This window comes from Azolla caroliniana, unplaced genomic scaffold (assembly GCF_043228905.1).
Source record: "Azolla caroliniana isolate FFs.n. ecotype wild unplaced genomic scaffold, voAzoCaro1.0.p SCAF_31, whole genome shotgun sequence".
Lineage (NCBI taxonomy): Eukaryota > Viridiplantae > Streptophyta > Polypodiopsida > Salviniales > Salviniaceae > Azolla > Azolla caroliniana.
In genome coordinates, this window is record NW_028230466.1 from 62,747 (window position 1) to 82,139 (window position 19,393).

Here is a 19,393-nt window from a genome sequence, read left to right on the forward strand (position 1 = left end):
ATCACTCTCATAGTTCTAGTCATATTTTAGAACATCAATAGGGTATTGTCTTGAATGTATAAGATGTGGGCATACATATCTTATATGATGTATACATGGAATGATTTAAGTGTTTTAGCACATAATCTCTTTCTTACATTTTTGAAATGTGAGTCCTGCAACGGTTCCATGATTATGTACAATTAGTTAGTTGGTTCTGCTTTTGTGTGAGTAGGTATTTTCTTGTCTCAAACTTGCTGAAAGGCTAATCAAGTTTGGGATTTGTTGGGCCTGATAGCTAATCTAGTTTGAGAGTTATGACACGTGATGAATAAAACTTCTCCTTTGTTGTACTTGGGTAGCCAATGTGGCTCGAATGATGTGCAGTATCCCCATATAGCATCACCATCCAAGTTCAATGAATCTGACTCTTTAACGCCCAACAAGTGTGATAGGTAAATCCTGGTGCAATGCATCAACATTCAACTTTTAACAAAACAATGTTTATGAGAAGAAGAGTGAAGTGAAGTAGAGGCTGAATTTTGCCAATGATCCAAATTTTTATTGCAAACAAATATTTAAGGGTATTCTAGTAATTTGCTACAAGTGTGGTGTTTTTTCTACATGTGTATTTCTAGGGTACCAGTACTACAAAAGAAAGCTTCAAGTTTCGTAAAGATCTCTGATAGTGACCTTAACGTATAAGGTGTTGCTACAATTGATAATGAGTGTTGGAATAGTAAAATGGGTATGAATAGCACAACTATAATGTAAGCAATTATTCCTGACTGCTGAGTGGGTTACATGTGCCTAACCTCAATGATGTAATAACGAAGTACATAGGATACATCTAGGTGTTCTTAGCATGCTGCACATGTCTTCTATCCTCTGTTGGTTCTTTACTGTTATTCTGTTCCTCTACCTTTTTACGAGGTCTCAGCTCACATGGTGCAAGTGATGGGGTAAACCCTAAACCACATAAATTTGGTTCTAATGTCATTTTTCACCTTCATACCCTTTCATGGCACCAAAGTTAAAAATACATGCATGCTGTTTGATCTTGGTTATTGGTTAAGAAAATGCTCATATAGCACATAACTTTTGGAATCTCAAGTCCATATAAAATAAATAATAATAACTTGAGTCCCAGCAATAAGAAGTTTAAGTTCAAAGTCCTACCTAAAATTTGACATCTGATATGTTAAACCAGACAATAGTTGGGGAGGGCCTTTTGAGGAGCGAGCATCTTTTACTTTTCAAAGATATTTGACAATTTGAGCGTTATGCTTGTTCAAATATTTGCTTATTATGCAGCATTATTGTGTTTGTCATTTCTAGTGACATATAATTTTGGGCTACCGTTCCTCTACAGTAAACCATCATTCAATAGACATCACTATTTCTTTTAGAAAAATATTACATATACGGAACCTACATGTGGAACAATAATAAGCTCCTTGTCCCATTGTGAAAGTTCTACCACGGTAAAGACACTCCTTCACTCACCCTTAAAGGAAAAATACAAGGATCTATATTACATTGGAGACTCTACTCACCCTTCGCTCCTTGCCATTGCTAGTGAATGAAACAATACGAAGGGGACATTCTTTAAGAAACTTCTTCTGAGGTGATCATGTCAACTCAGCATCTCACACACAGAACAGTTGTACCTGCCATTGTTCTTCACTTCTCTCAATATTGATAAGCCCTCTTCGTCAGAAAAAGTAGATATTGATGAAAAATATCTAATTTCTTTTCACAAGGGGCAAACACGACTTCATGAACAGCTTGAAGAACGCCTTAGCTTTTCCAAGACTGCATTTCCAAGCACAAAATCCTTTTCCATCAACAGCTTCTGAAGACCTTCAATATTTCCTCTTGTCTCAAGGAGCCTTTTCAAGTCATTCTTTAGGCTCTGTAAAGCACGACTAGCCTTTTCCTTGTCTGCCAATGCTTCCCTATCACAAGATACAAGGCTAATTAAGAGGAGACTAGACTTAGGATTCCAATCGAATTTTATCCTCAACATTCAAGAAGGGTAATAACACTACTAGTTTTTCTATATATGAGTCTTTCAAGGGAAATGCTATCATTTAAAATGAATCAATTCAAAATTTGAGAGTGAACACTAGTATGCAAGACCATAAATGAAAGAGATTTAATATCAAATTTAGGAGTAGACAGCTAGTGTGCATGATCTCAAACTAAAATGATTAAGAATCATCAACCCAGTCTCGAGTTTAACCTTACATGTCAAACCAGAAATCTCCACCACTGTATCTGTGATTTAAATTTCGGTAACCTAGGGATTTATGAGCAATAATTAAATCTCTTAAATAATATACAACAGCGATGCTTTTCCATCATGCTCATTATGTCTTATTTTAAACACATTCTAGTTAGTATATGCATTGAATCCTTACTGTCATTGCTATATTCTAAGGGTGAGTTACAGATAAATCATTATACCTCAATTTGACTTCTAAAGCTTCCTTTTGCTCAAAGATTTCTTTGAGTTTCTTTTCTGTCAACTCAGATGCACTAACTAAAGAAGAAATTGGCTGGTTCACATAGACAATCTTTTGCATCATTTCACCTTTCTGAAACATTCACATTCATATCTTAAGATATTCTATCAAATTTGAATAAAGTAGGCAGAATAGTCCTTACCATCTGCTCCGCATCAGTTAGTTGGGATTGTAGTCTTTCCTTCTCCTTTTCAAGTATTTTGATATTTTCTTGGAGAAACTTGCACTTTTTGAGCACCATGAATACTACATCAACCCTTCCTTGTATTGCTGAAATAGGTTCGGATTGTGTCTTGGCAGGCTTGTCATCTTCATCCATGTCCACTAGAACTGCATGATATATGTACAGCAATGTTACAATCATCCATATATGAGATAATAGGTTATGGGCAATGGTGAGACAAACACATGAAATAAAATAATTTGGCTCTCATCTTTTTTCATACAGACTACAGTGGTGCCTTTCCGAGAAATGTAGGTAGGGTGCACAGTTGCTGATAATATTATATAGGGAAAAGTACCAGGATACCCCTGGAAGTTCGTCTATTTACCAGAATGCCCTTGGAAGTTCCAAATTTACCAAACTACCCTTATGTCCAAAAAAATACACTTTATAAAGTAATTATACACTCAAATCTACAAGCCTTATTTACCAGAATACCCTTCAAACACAAATTTATTTACTTAAGAGATTCATTGGGTCCTTTGTACTTACTTTATAAAGTGTAATGTTCTGGACATAGGGGTAGTTTGGTAAATTTGAAATTTCCAGGGGCATTCTGGTAAATAGACGAACTTCCAGGGGTATCTTGGTACTTTTCCCTATTATATATCAGGTCATCAATACCTAATAGTCAAAATGACCTTGAGCTGTATGACCATATAGATCCTTTTATCATCTTGTTGAAGCTATGTCAAGCTAATGTCATGGATATTAGGCTCCTGGAAGAAGAATGACCAGGTTATGCCAAGATTCTACAAGATTCTATCCTCCTACCTTTAACAGAGAAATAGTAGATCAATACACAACCCCTAGAAAAAATAGGAAAATAAAAAACTAGATAAAGAAAACGAACCATAGGAAAATTGAGTGAAACAGAGCAGTCGGCAGGAAGAAGTCAGAAAAAGAAATAAAGGTGTTGGGGAATGAAAGAACGACATATCGATGTCTTTTAAAGAGGCCAAAATGGCCTCCAAGACCAAGCCAGAGATTACATTATAAAATGATGTCTTGTCTTTGAGAACAAACCAAAGATTGTTCTTGGTCGATGAGCTTGTGTGGTTTTGTTATTGTCCTGAGACAACTTTTTTGTATCTAAGGATTTCTAGCAAGAACAGCCATAGGCATCATTGGTCCTCATATTCCATTACCTTGCATAGTGGGCCAAAGCCTTCTATGCAATGATATCTCCCTCTTATTTTATAAAAACTAGTAAAGCGACAGACAGTGTTCTTCAATTTCTACTTCCAAGATGACACTGTTAACAAGTTCTTTCTTCTAGAGGTATGCATGCGGAGATGCCTACCTCAATCTCTAAATAAATGCAAAGAGATCCACAACTGCCCTATCAAAGTGTGTAGTTCATAAGATACATGTATCTCCATATAAGGAGGCTTGATGATGAATCCATCCTCCAATTTGTGTAAAAAGCGTGCCTTCAATGGGCCCTCTTCCCACCAAGATGATCCATGTTCTCCCGTCATAGAAGTTGATAATATCACTTCAGATCACTATATTCTTTTCAGATAGGGACAATCCAAGTTATATTGGAACCAGGACAGGGCATTTATGCTCATACCATGAGAGTCGAACCATTGTTACGTTTCCACATACAAACGATGACTATTTCCGTGTTTAGCAAGTTGTTTTGATGACATAAGTTTCAACATTACGTTTCAGCTGCCAAAGCCAACAGATACCGGTCACTGATCATAATAATGCCTCAATGAATACTGGGGTTGCTCCCATCTCCATTTAGATTATATCTTGGGGCACCAATGCTTTGCTCCTCTAATGCAGGCAATCATTGAGACTAAGGTCCCCCTACCTTTCTGAACTCCGCGTTTAATTTGTGGAGACGAATCTTTCCGGATTTTGCCTTATTAAGGCTTGGTCCCCAGGTTTCTAATCCATAGAGAAGTGTCGATGTGATAAGTGTACTAAATAGCCACAATCTAGTTTGTGCTCTTGGAACGATATATATGCACATTGTCATTCAAGAGCACCAATGGCTGCATATCCATGAGAGACTCAAGCACAAGCAACCTCTTGTAAGAGAAAGAAAGAAAGATATATTAGTGTATTTTACTAGGTCATAATAGCCTAAAACAGAAAATAAGAGATTACATCTTAAAATGTTGTCTCATCTTTGAGAACAAAATAAATGTAAGTAAATAAACAAATAAAAATAAAAGTGACTAAAGAATCTTGTTATCTATACATGTAAGATCTTCAAGTTAGATAGATTGTAATTTGTCTTTGAAATATCTCTAGCATAGATTGATCCAGAATAGAGATATCTTCGCAACGAGGGAAGCTACTGGAATGATGGGAGATAATGACCTTTATCTATAGATTACAATGATATTGAGATCATGGTCCACAAGGCAAATCATTATTGCTGTTTCCGAATCTATTGTATCCCCTGTGCAATTTCCTGTATTAATCACCTACATTTTGCAGATGAATCTAATGTTATTGTAGTTTTCTTTCATGAGTATTATGAGAAAACAGTATCTTTCCTGTTTTTCGTTTCATTTTATAGGGGATATTATTTAAAGAGAAAACAAAACCTTTGAATGCACTAGTAACAATATCATTTAGAATCTGCTCTTCCACTTGATATTGTTTCAGATTAGCATTTGCAGATTCCAGTTTCAACTTCAAATCCGCAACACTTTTGTCCATATCATTTTCCAATGCAGTAAGTCTTTGTGTGAGGACCTGTCATGCAGTAAGCAAATGAGGAACATGATACATTACATTATATTCACAATCAATACACTTTTCTTGGTTTGCCATTCCCTCCACTAAACAATGATTAATTTAAGGCTATCCAGTGCAACTGATGCAGATCTTGAAATTTAAGCAGAACCACACCAACCTCCACTTTCTTAACAAGCAATTCGTTCTCAGTAACGCTCTGACAAAGCAGCTGATATGTTTCTTCATATCGTTTCTGTAGTTCAGAATCTATTTTACTGATGTTGCCCTCTGCGTTTCCATTTCTCAAGCTCGAGGTTTGAAATTCAACACACCTATTACATTAGAGACCAATAAACACCATCAGAGAATTCATGGACATATGCCAGTAATTTAAAACTTGGAGGAATATCAAATTAAACATTAGACTCACTTCTTCAATAAATCCTCGTTTTCTTTCCGGGTCTGTTTTAAAGCTGCCTGGAAGTTTTCACACTCAGCAACAGCCAGCTCTCTTGTTTTACGAAGCATTCTACACAACAGGATATATCTCAACAATAAGAATTTGTTCAACTATGAATTATATCAATATATATAGTTGACTCATGCAACACATTACTGAATTTCGAATTCTGCAGCCTCGAAGACTTGGGTTCTCAACAATTCAAGTTCCTGCTTATTTCTCTCTTGGATTTGCTTTTTCTCATCCTACAAGAATACAGAGAAGTATTGATGAAAGCAGAACTGAAATTCAATCTGATATATAAATACTCTTAAATTTTACCAAGCACCTAGCTTACCATATTCAAGAAAAATAATCAGATGACTCTCTGATGTCATCTCTTCATCTTATGGAATATTGGAATATTAACTATAATCCCAACTCCCCCTGTGCTACACATGCTTCTTTAGCCAGCTCTTTAATTTCTAAGTTAGCAAGATATGCAGTTGAATCAAGGTTTTAATCCCCAAAATACTTGTGCATTGAAATTTTCGATCACTTTCAGATATAAAACTTCAGAACTATTTGGAAGTATATCACTTGCAAGAAAAGACCTACAATGTGTGCATTTTCATTTTCACCGGAAAGAATTACACACATGTAAGCGCTGATCAAGATTAGCAAAGCTTGCTTTCTCATTATGTAGGAGCTGATCATAGAATGATTGTTGACCTTGTTCCAACTCTTTCAGCTTATTTTCATAATTCTTTTTCTCAGCTTCTGCTTTAAGTAACTGCTCCTCCTGTCCTTTAAGCTGACCCTGCAGATATGCCTACAAATAGCATTGCATAAACACTCAAAACAGAACCTATATGAATCATAGTGATATATAATGATAGAATATTCTATTCTATGGGTTTCTTATGCAGGTGATAAACCAAGGCTAGACTTAGAAATATTTTTTTGTTTACATCGAACCTTATCCATTTGAAGTAGCTCTATGCAATGCTCTTTGCTTCTGAGAGATTCTTCACATTGCTGTTTTTCACTAATAGAGTTTTGGAGAGTTTTCGACAAAACAGCTTTCTCCTCTTCTTTCACAAGAAGCATCTCTTCCATTTTGATGACGCTACACTTTACCTGAACCAAAACCTATTGGTTATCATCTTATTTATCCTCTGTATTCAAAGGAATCTGTCCCAGTATGTCAATTCTTATAAGTTATTGCTCATCAACTTTCCCATGTTATTGTTACTTATCTTTATGTGCATGTTGGCATGTCTGTAAGAAAACATATGTAAGGCTTCCGAGTGTAGACAATGCTATAGCTAAATGTGAGATTAGAATTTGGCAAATGATTGTATAATTGATTAGCATTAAGGCTAGGAATACATGTAAGTTTGTGATTGTGTTTGTTGGTCACTTTTACAATACTTGGAAGTCATTAGATAATGTGGCCAAATCTTATGTTGTAGCAACAATGCATATGCAGTACTTCAACACTTGTAACCAACCCTACATTAGTAACTCCGATTCTGTCTTATCAAAAGTTGTTCATAACTTTAGAGTACATATGCTATATCATTGGATTGATAATTGTGTGCTCTAGAAGATAAACCATCTAGGTTTACCTCAATCTGGCTGATTTACAATTGCAAGTCATTAGTTGCACAATTTTCCTTAAGTTACAATGGTTGTATATGTTTAGAGTTTTAAGTAGTGAATCCATGATTCTCACGTGGGAATGAGGTTCTGGATGCAACATGCATGTTTACTTGGACAAATGTTGGGAGTGATATCAAGAAGGTTTGAGGTCTCAATTTGGAATTTTTTGCCTAGGAATAAAATGTCGCATGAAGAGAGTGCCAACCTCTACCACGCTTATCACCATTAATCACAAAATTAGAGTTTTTGATGATTTTAGGTTGATAAGAAATAGAATCTAGAATTATGCATTTCTGATAAAAGAAATGGGTTTCTGATCATTGATTTCCAGGCATTGTTTGATCTGTTGTTTACAGAGGGTTTCTAAAACACCTAATTCACCTTCACCAGGTTTGTGTGCATAAGCCTATATGATGGATTGAACAAAACCTCCAACCAATATCAGAAATTAGGAATTTTTTATCTGTAATTTATAGAGGATTTCTAAAACCGAATTCACCTTCAGCAAGTTTATCTGCACAAGCCTTTATGATGGATTGAAGAAAACCTCCTACGAATGTTTGTGATTTTAATAGTAGGATTTTCAGCAGCCGGACAAGTCCATTTGGACATTCTTGTGGGTTCATGTTTCCTAGGAGTTGTGCTACACTAGCTGAAATTTTATTTCTTTTGTAGGCTTTGAATAATCATAAAATACCTTTGAAGGCACCAAACTGTGGAGTCAATTGATCTATTCTATTGGATTTTCTAAACTCTTACCCTCTTCTCAACCACACTTTTAATAACTACAATTTGGGTGAAAGCTAATTGTGTGTAAAGTTGTTAATCACTGTGCTCAAAGATTGTTCAGATAGGTTTCAGCCACGCACTTTCTCCCATAAATAGAGCGTTGCACATTTCTTCTAATTGCATGAGGTGGCTAACGCTGCAATGTGCCTATGCATCCCCTCAATGTCTTTGATACCTTCAAAGGCTTGTAACTTTCCTTCATAAATTGGATGTCTCACAGCCCAATGATTGTTTCACAAACACCTCTATGAGCAATCTGCTCAGGAATACGAAATTGACATTTGTCTGATACATCATGCATTGGCTAGTTCTATACATAAAGAACATCCTGGGCCAAATACAAGATGTTTGGCATGCATGTTACATAACCTTTGCAGTTGGCGTGAATGTTCTCTCGTTGATAACATTGAATGAAAATAAAGACAATAGGTAGAAATCATGGGCAATTGTTGGGTCAAAGGAAGGGCAATGGCATTGGCAGCAAGGAGGGTCAAAACTTTCCCAAAGTAGGCAAGAAATCGCAAATGGCATCCTTATTATTAAAATGCTTAAAAGCATATCCACATAGTACATCATACATTGGTTCCATAACCAGGAAGCATGCTTAGTTCCTTGAATTATAAAATGAATCAATGATCTATAAACCTCATCGTACAAAGCACCCTTTGCAGATAGAATCTGCATTTGCAAGGTTGCATCTTGAAGCTCTGCTTCTAGCCTTTCATTCCTTGCCAAAATCACTTCTGCTTCTTTGTCTCTGGATTGTTGATCAAAAGCACTGACTGCTGCATTCCGTTGCATATCACGCCTTAACTTCTGGACTTCATCATTGGCTCGCAAGAGAGCTTCCCTATTAATCACAACAGCTATAGTGAAGATGAGCTACACATACATTAGAAAATCAGCAGAATAAGCGATTGTGGATGCAAAAATTATACAACCAATGCAGAGAAATTTCTCAACTATAGATCACCTAAAAGGAGTATAGTAAAAAGTGTACAATTGATGAGTAGGAGGACTCTGGCTTAAAAGGTATGCGAGGATTGATGGAAAAAGATAGATAGGATTATATTGCAAACGTAGGTGAGGTAAGGTCATTAATTGTACCACCTCAATGAGGATATTGCACAACCCCAAACATAATGGTATTTGATTAGGATGTGTTCGATGTGGACATAAAAGTCATCATAGCCAAATCAGCTATCATGACACATACCAAGAAACTTCGTATTCAGCTCCTTCAAATGAAAGAGAAACATGTTCTTACATTTTTGGCACTACTATTGTAGGTACTAAACCAGGGTTTAAAACTACGCCAATAGGTGAGCAATGAAAGCCTGGATTTCTGGTCCATTCTGAATCGCACCATCCAGAGAGTGCACCAAAAACCATGTTGGTATAGGATAATGTATGGAGATGCCAGAAAGAAAAAACACATTCCAATAAAGGTTGATACCAATAAGGAAAATGTGTGAACCTGGAAATGTCTCGTTCATGTCGTAAAGCTTCAATGTCATTACGGTAACTCAACATCTTTTCATAAGCTAGGACTAAAATGTGCTCCCTGATTGTTCGTGATTCCTTGGGAATGGCGATTATTTCAGAATACCTAACAAGTTGCATCAAAACAATAACAAATATAGATTAGACAATTAAATGAAGCACTTTGAAAGAAGTAATAGAAGACATCCAATGCAATCGTGCAACGGTGGACTCACAAAGTCTCAGAAATATTAAGATCATGCAGTACATCTTTCAGTGATTTGATTTGCTCTCCTAATGATGGAACATCTGTCTCAATCTGTTTGCACATTCAAAACTTTATCAGATATCAAAGTAGATCTCACAATGCCATTATTGAATTGAAACATGATTACATACATACAATACAATATGAATGATGTATCAAGTAATGAAAGGAACGAATTTACATTTAGTAAAATCCAAGTTATTCGATACTTAGTAGCTTTTTATATCATTAACATGCTAAAATTTATTAAAATATGTGAGCCCAAGTGTCAATAGGGTTAAAACAATTTGCATAAACTGTTAAATCTGTTAGAGAATTATTATGAACAGTAGTCAAGTGTCAAAGAGGCTAGAAGCAGCAGAAAAATAAACTACACAGGAACTAGATTTCTTAGTTAGGCTAAACGCTTTTAAATACAAAAATCTTCGTGGGATGTTCCTACTTAAACCAATTGGTTTTCTCAAGGAACCCAAGATTCAACGAGACAAAGGCATCTGCAAGAAGGAAGAACACAGAGCTACCATGATAGCTACATCAAAATGCCTTGTCATGACGTCCTCTACTCACAGCATAGGTACAAGACACAATTCACTACCACTTCTAGAGAAACACCTTCAAGGCCAACTTATTGAAGTGATGGTCTGTAATTGTCAACCAAATCAGTAGGCTCTACCTCATGAGCTTGGAGTACCTCAAACCAATACCCCCATAACATGTGGGTTGGGGTTGGGGTTCTCTGCATCCACTTGAGCTTGACTAAAGGAATTTCCAAACAAGCTGCCAAAGCTGGAAGATGCAACTATGGCTTAGCCATCAATGAGAACTCATATACCACACAGTCACGAGGGGAATTCGTTGACTGGCAAGGTTCTATTGACAAGAGAGATGTTAACAAAACCCAAAAATGTCAACTTTCTCTAATGGCCTCCAGAACAATTGTTATCCAAAATAACAGACAATCTCGTTAAGCAAGTTGCACCATCTTCAAGACATTCTCCTTCACGAGCCACCTGACTACTCTTGGGAATTCAAAGCTGCTAGCCTCTGATCTTGAATGATCTAGAACAAGGTGAGCATTGTTGAAGACTTGGAGCCCATTCCCCAAGGATTTATTTTGGTTTGTTCTACAAGAAGAGAATATTTTTGGAGGTAGTTTCCGACTTGGTCTCATAGGCCATTTAAGAGACATTTAGATATTTTAGTTTCTTTTTTGCTACCAGCTGTTAACATATACGAGAATTGAAATGTTACATACCAGTAAAATTGCTTGCACACAAGAGACAATTTTACACAACGAGTTTGTATTATAATTAGCCACTAACAAGTAGGAAACAAACCATAGAAAATATCATACCGAAGAATAGCCTCCAAGATATACAGACTATCAAGCTGAAAAACATTTCTGTAGATTGGCATCCAAAACAGTGAGCTTGGACATTACAATACCAAACAATGAAAAGGTTACAATTGATCCAAGTTGCTACACTCAAGCAACTACTCTACTGACGACTCTACTGGCGTCTTGAGGTTAAGTCTATTGTTTACATATGAGCCACAATATCGCTTTCACAAACACCAAGATGCATCAAAGAAGAACATTCAGAGGGGTAGGTTTGGACATTAAGCTACTAAAAAATGAAAAGATTATGGTCAATCCATGTAGCTCGACTCAAACACCTATCCTACTGATGTCTTGAGGTTAAGCCTATATAATAATATCACTTTCATTAACAAAAAATGCATCAGAGCAATGTGTTCAGACATGATTACCTTGTTTTGACGTCTCTTCAGGTCTTCTATATCAAACTCAGCTTTTTTTTCTAGCTTCTTAATCTCATCTTTTAGCCTACCATGAGGGTAACAAGTAAATTTTGATAAAGCTAGACAATTTAATATATCCGTTATCTTTTATATGTCGATGAATTATCTCATGCATTCTAGCATGATACGTGGATGGAGATAGACAAATAGTAGTGTAGGAGAGTGTTATATATGATGATATCAGCACTTTTGAATTCACATAATTCTTATACTCTAATTTCTATTTTTTTTATCTCTTTCACATGCGTTGATGTCTATTGAAATCTGGCACAATGGAACCTCTGAATAATAGGATGTATTTGATTCAGTTCCACATAAGATCATAGATCAGACCTCCTGTTGATGCAACCGTAGGGTGGCGATGAGAAAAGCCAAACCCACTTTGGAGACCCCATTCAGACAAGAATAAACAGGCACGCCATCAAATAATATGCCATAAACGATGCTTCAGGGATTTTTGTACCTATAAAATACCACCACTGCAGGTTGACTCGTGTCATGTGCATATAGGTAGAGGAAACTGTCAATCCAGCATGGCCTTTCATAGGAGCAACATTTCACGAAATTTTGATGTTCTCAATTTTTAAGTCCAGTAATAGAAAACATCCAGACATGAAAAATAGCATCCAACCATAATCATGATTGTAACAGAGCATATAAATCTGGTACAACTATTACAGCCTTCTCATCCTAGCTGAGCTTTAGAAGAAGATAACATGGAAAGAGAAACGAGAGAGACAAAATAATAGCCATAATGACTCGGTTGGAGTGAGGCCAGGATATATCAACAGAAAATACAATGGATGTTATACGTATTATAATCATGATCAGAGTTTCTTTGAGTCCAAACTTGAAACATGTTTGTGTATCACAAGTTGAAGGCATTGCCTCCTAAATTTCATCCTCACATCATATCATGCTCTTTGCCCCTTCAAATAAAAATTACTATTTTCAAGGGATCAAAAGGACATGGAAATAATTCCAAAGAATATAAAATGTGTGAATATATCCAGAGTTTAAAAACCCAGGAGAAGGAGCCTGTTGGTTCCCATAAATTCCAAGGATTGAAACTAGAAAGATGTGAAGTACCATCACTGTCCACAAGTGGTCATGGCCAAGAAACTGAGCCGAACCAGACCCGTACCTAGTCATATGCCTAGCTTGATCTGCTCAATGCATGCAAAAAATGTGGAAAAGATTAAAAATCCTAAAACAACACTAGCTAGACTCATATTTCTAGCACAATGCACAGCCAGCAGGAAAACTTGTTCTAAAAAATGGAGAGGTAAGAAAGAATTAGAAGATTTTGATATTTGGTTCAAAATAATAAACAAGTTCTGTAGAATCACATGATTTCACATACCGTGCTACACAAATATGATTTTGATACTCCTGCTTCATCTTTTCCTCCTTCAAATGCTTGATTTCATTCTCGAGTTTTACAACACAAGATTGTTTGTCTTGGAGTTGTTGAACCATGTTTGTGAAGCCATTCTTAAACAAATCAGCTGCACATATAGATTAAATCCCTCTCACATTCAGGTAATATTTAAGCAAATGATATACAAAAACTATATTTATCGTGAGTTCGCTTCATCGATCGGAATTGATGTTCTGCAATATACATGATGTGACCACATTTTCCCATTAATTCACTAGAACTACAAGCATCAAATCAAACTCTGAGGATCGATCGTAAATCTAGCAGAAAACTTTGATGATGGATGCATTTTCTTACCGTTATCACCTCCCATCATTAGGCCACTTGAATCATCCCATAAATCAATTGATGACATTGTGTCAGAGCTTCTCTGACTCATTCTATGGAAAAATTCCCCGCGATCCTAAAAAAGGGATCAAGTTAGGCTGTGAATATACATCGTCTGGCAATTTAGGAGTTCTTTTACTTTGTCTGAGGATGGTTGATAGCCCGAATAAATGCAGAAGGCACAGAGAAGCTATTTACCTCCACGGGGTTATCACAGAACGGCATCATGGACGGATATGGTGAAGACGACAAAAGCAATGGAAAGCTCTGATGGCCGTTAATCACACGGCGTCTGTGTTCGTTCGTTCGTTCGTTTCGTTTAGCCCTTCTGTCCTTCCTTCGCGTTTGTTGGTTGGTTAGTTCTACAGAATACCTTTTTATCAGTCTTTTTTTTAGCTGGCTTCTTTTAATCAATCTATAAGAACTTGAGCTATATAGCTTTTAATCCTCTCCTAATACCTATCTCCTAACTTTGTTATAACTTATAATCAGCTTACTTATATATGTATGCAAGACCAATTCTTAATCCTTTGGGTTGATTGTAACTTGTAATGTGTCCCTTAATGTCATTGATCGTGCTTGTTTTCTTATATTGTTGTGTCTGTTTCCTTAATTTTTTTCATGTTAAATGATTAAGTCAATATAATCATTCGAAGTAGGCTTGGGAGTATATTAACATCTACTTCCGACTCGTCTCACCACTAGTAGAGTAGTCTTTTTGTCCCAATGCCATTAACTCAATTCTCCATACATGTGGAACTATGAAATGGCCTCAATGCATAATAATTTAATTTTGTGGCTTTTCCTTCACTTTCTACACTTTAAGGTAGAGCCATATGTTGAGCACTTTTATGCTTGAGCTTGTATTATCTTCAAAATAACTAACTTTCTCTTGTTCCCTTAATATTTCTTTATCTTTGTTGAAGTAAAGATTGTTTAAGTGTTGATGTCAATAAGTGCTTATCTAGTTTATTAGCTATCTTGTGAACTATGAGAAATCTCGCTTAATAGCAACATAATTAATCAAAGCTTGGAGATTGATCATCTCCCTAACTCCTCTCGCCCACAACAGGGATGATGGTGGAATGACCCCAATTAACTACCTTGCCCAAAGAAGTGACCACAATTGAGCAAAGACCTAACTTGAAGAAACACCTCATTGGGCCACGCAAGTTAGTTAATGGTGACGATATTGGCACATTACACGATGTATACCATGATGATGATGGAAAATGGGAATCTCATCTTCCACTCCATGCAAAAGTGTTTCTTTAAAATGCAATGGGGGGCTTAAAAACGTTGAATCATTTCACATGAGACATGTTTTTCTATACCATGATCAAGGAAGGTGTGAGGGGCAAATTGTTTACATGCCTAGCTATTATAAGAATTTAGAATGTTATATTGTAACTTTAGCCATTGTTAACTGGGAAGCTTTTTGTCACCTTTTCCGTGAGGTTTCCTCTACCCATCATACAGAATCATACTTGAATGACGGTGCCTATTGGAGTCATGGAACAATTGGAGCATAAGAAATGGGTTCTTGTTTGATGGCATCCATGGGCTACCACAATCAATACAAATGCCAAAAGGAAATCGTATTTGGTGGTTTTCAAAACTAAGCTCAGTGGGCACCTTTTTTCTCCAAGCTTTGCCATTATAGTAGATAGTCTTACATCACCATCGAGTGTTCACCTCACAATAATATCCACACTTTTGTATCATGGATGAGAAGGGATGTTGTTTTAATATGTTATTTTTATGAGAAAATAAGACGAAGAAGGGGAAAGAGATCAAGAGAGAGAGCATGTGTGCATGATTTGGATCTCATCTTTTGAGTTATTGTAGTGCGAGAACCGGATCATAAGTATTGACTTGGACTAGCCTTTGACGAAATGTAAACTAGATCATAAGACTTGTTCTTGTCAGCTTGACTAGTAGGGCAGAGAATGTGTCTCAAAACGTAAACTTACTTAAAACTAGAAAATTGTTGGGAATGGCCTCTCCATAATATTAATAGTGTAAACAATTTTTGCATGACTATGTTTTTATGGCAAAAATATGGAAGACATGCGAGTAAAAAGGACCGCGAGCATATTTGTCTAAGTGAACAAAATCGATGTCGGTGTAGATTTTTTAGAAAAATGAGGAAGATGCAAAAAATAAGTAAATAGTCAGCATACATATTATGATGCAATGCACCCCGATATACTAACACAAGTAGATAAGCCCACGAGACACATAATGAGGTGGTTGATATTGTGGTGTCCCTTTGCTACAAGTGCATGCCTTCATGTTGTGTGTGCATGTGTTCCTCTGTGCCCCTTTTTAGCACGCATGCATTCATGTTGTGATGTACATGTGTTCCTTTGAGCCACCCTTTTAGCACACCCTTTTTAGGACGCATGTGGCTAAGCTAAGCCAACCCAAATGGGTACCTTTGTATCGACTATAATTTGAACAAGAAGTAAGAACCTAAGCAAGTTGGTTTTGATTCCCTTTACGTGCATTTCACAATATTTGTTGGAAAAGGTTAAATTTTATGTGAAATGTGACAAGGGAAATAACATTTTGCATTTGGTCCACTCCAACTCCTTTTCGTCTTCATTTTATCTTAAAACTTTCAATTAGTGGAATATTGTAATTACATGAGATGTCTAGATAACCATTAAATTCCAATGACTACATCATGCATTCACATCGATAGTCCATACGATGCATAATATAGTACACATTATAGATGTCTTGTACAGATTAAACATTAACATTGAATTAAGCAAATTGTATGTTTTTAAGAGGGTGCATATTATGCGCATCCATGATTCTCTAGATGTCAACGAACATGAATTGATTCAATACAAAACGAAGGCAATGATGGTGTTGAGTAGAGATGGGAATACAAGAGAACATTTATTCCACTAATCACAATGAAATACATAGTTTGGCACTGGTGTTACATTCATGTGTACAAACACAATGAAGTCATCTCGAGCTGAGGCCAAAGTACGAGCAATGCATTCGTAGAATGTGCTTTAACTTTTAAGGCTTATTATACATTCATGGGGTTTTGGTTTTGTGGGCCCACTAGGCTTTTATGACCATTCAACTTCCATTCAAGTCAGGATGTTGATGGATGGTGTTGTTTACATGGAAAATTTCCATAAATAAAGCTAATGGGTTCTCCATATGTACATGTACAGAAGGTCCCTCTATATATTAGGTGTCATAAGAAAGTACCAATAATAACGAAGCATTAAATAGTTTATGAACAAAGTTTAGGGTAAAGTAGGTGTCGCTCACTCTCGAGTCTCGCTTATGAGCGGGCAATCTCCTAAGGATGGGATTGCTAGTTGTTACAAAAATAACAGATCTATGCAAGCATCTATGTACAAGTTGCACAATTATCGTAACAATGTTGAATTGAAGATCATTACTTCAAGAAATCAGGCGAACCAACCTACACCTTGCACACTTAGCAAGTTGTAGGATTACACTTGCACGCATTTATATATAGTTTTCGCATGATTATATCTATCTACAATAAAGTGTGGTGGTGCATGGCTTTAGGGGAACTCGACTCTAGTTTGGTGATATATCTCAGCAAAACACACACGCACAAGGAGAGAGACATTCTCTAGATACCTCTCTCTCTCTTCTCTTCTCTTTCAAGATCTTGAGTGTGTATGTACCCCTTCTTCTTTAATGTCTTTTAAATCTCAACTTTTTGTTGCTTCTAGTTGCTTTGTATTTATTATAATGACCAAAGAGTATAATCATCGTGGTAAAGGCATTTTAGGGTTGTTTTCCAATGGAGGCATCAACCTTGTTGCCAATGTACTAGAATGGTGCTTTATGATTCTATACATTGGTTATATCAATTTGATAGACTTAGAAAGAAGAGAAGGAATAAATATTGTAGAGAGAGAGAGAGAGAGAGAGAGAGAGAGAGAGAGAGAAAGAGCATCTTGACAATACCTATAGATTGTGTTTTGGCCAAGAGTGATGTGGTCCCACTCAAATCATCGTCTTTATAGCTTTACAAAAATACGACTAGACGAAATGATCATTCAACGCATAAAGACAACCTAAACCTTAATTGACACTTGCTATGTCTTGTCATTATATATACATATATGGCTCTGGGGAAACAAAAAACATTAAACTCGAATTCCAACCATAGCCGTAATATTTGTTCAGAATTCATATGTACCGTTCGTTTGCGCAAAGAAGAAATTACAAAAATATGCTTGTATATATGTATGTCTAAGAAAGAACTCACTACTTCAACGATGAAAGGAAGCTTACTATGAGATGCTTATATCTAAAAATGGAGCCCAAGGAAGTCCGCTACTCTTGGTTTTTGTCACAATTGCCCACCTAGACTATACAACTATGTTGTGCTCCTTGTTTGAATGGAAAATTAGGGTTATGTTTCTATTATAGACGAATGATCATGATTCATTTTGCTCATTTTTATGCTTTTGATGCCCTTGACTAGGTTAGGGCAAGCTAACTTTCCAAATAGATCCCATAATTAGCAAAAACCCATTTCTAAGTGTCTGCCAACGTCAAAACGCCACTTAATTATAATGAACATACTAATATACATAACCAATGTGCTTAATCTTCACTGACATGTGACATTGACCAAGCCAGGCATACGTGTGTGCATATGTGAGGAGAGGGGGAGGGGAGGGCACGTACATAAATAAATAAAGGTTGAGAGTAAGCATATCATTTACATAGAGACATAAATAAGAAGGATACGATGGTTAATTTTCATCCCCTTTAGTAAAAAGAAACTATCCGACCCTAGTGTTGGGGACAAGAATGAGGGGTGGAGGGACAAAATCGGAGAGAAAGACAACAAGACACAAAGATAGAGAAAGAACGATATATTAATGTCTTCTAAGACCAAAATTGGCCCATGAGAAAATTTGGACCATTTCTCGATTTGTGCATGTGTCATCCTTGTTGCGGAGGGCCATGCTAATCTTCTCTGTATCGTTCCAATTTTATCAAGATGTCAAAGCTCTAAATTTAAATTTAGTAGTGATATGTATTTACTTGCTGTTCATTTCTCAAGGTTAATGTATAGAAGTAAGCAAAGTAATATTAGTTAGTAGCAAAATAGAGGGATGGATGTGTGTGTTTGTGTGGGAGGCCATCCAAGCAATCCATCCACTGTGCTGGATTGGTACGACAGTGTGAAAGCGGCCGAAATGGATGATGATGATGGATAGGTGTGGACTCAGCTCAGCTGCTTGATTGGCATGCTTTTCTTGAACAGTGTCTTCGGTTTGAACTTTGAAAACACACACACACACGCACACACGCATGCTCTTACGAACCCCTTCCCTTCCCTTTTGGTACAGAAAGAATAGAATGACATGCGTGCCCATAAAAGAAGAGCCAGAGTCACAATCTCTCTTTCTTTCTCATATACTCCCTCCAGTTTTGATCCCCAATTGGGGAATGCAATAAAGATTATGTATGTATTAGGAGTAAGAACGCAGACCTGCGGCATTCATTCTTGTAGCAAAAAGGGGAAAGGGCAAGAAGAAGGGCTATATTTATTTATTTATGTTAAAGTTCAGGATATAGAGAGAGAGAGAGAGAGAGAGACATAGACAGGAAAAACACACAGAGCTTTTGGAAACACATGTCAATTCAATCATCAAACGAGAAAACATGTATTGCATTGCATTGGGATTTATATAGATTGCGT

General features: G+C 36.5%; 1 protein-coding gene and 1 pseudogene across 1 annotated transcript; both read right to left on the reverse strand.

The window, feature by feature from the left end:
• Positions 1 to 1,266: 1,266 nt before the first annotated feature.
• LOC147849569 (uncharacterized) lies at positions 1,267 to 13,998 on the reverse strand. The gene is made up of 16 exons (XM_087337358.1): positions 13,864 to 13,998; positions 13,636 to 13,741; positions 13,261 to 13,405; positions 11,847 to 11,922; positions 10,045 to 10,127; positions 9,804 to 9,935; positions 8,972 to 9,176; positions 6,851 to 7,012; positions 6,531 to 6,704; positions 6,050 to 6,138; positions 5,864 to 5,962; positions 5,612 to 5,765; positions 5,301 to 5,451; positions 2,650 to 2,837; positions 2,449 to 2,579; positions 1,267 to 1,937 (listed from the first exon to the last, which is right to left on the reverse strand). Exons 1-16 carry the CDS (start codon positions 13,891 to 13,893, stop codon positions 1,757 to 1,759), a joined length of 2,106 nt encoding a protein of 701 aa, XP_087193484.1. The 5' UTR covers positions 13,894 to 13,998; the 3' UTR covers positions 1,267 to 1,756.
• A 4,598-nt stretch (positions 13,999 to 18,596) lies between these two features.
• On the reverse strand, positions 18,597 to 18,710 carry LOC147849570 (U6 spliceosomal RNA; annotated as a pseudogene).
• Between the last annotated feature and the right edge of the window lie 683 nt (positions 18,711 to 19,393).

Coding starts and splice junctions, on each gene's coding strand:
- LOC147849569 (XM_087337358.1), bottom strand. CDS start 13,893: ATGATGCCGTTCTGTGATAACCCCGTGGAG. Junction 10,128..11,846: donor TGAAGAGACGTCAAAACAAG/GTAATCATGTCT, acceptor ATGTGCAAACAG/ATTGAGACAGATGTTCCATC. Junction 9,177..9,803: donor CATGAACGAGACATTTCCAG/GTTCACACATTT, acceptor TGTGATTAATAG/GGAAGCTCTCTTGCGAGCCA.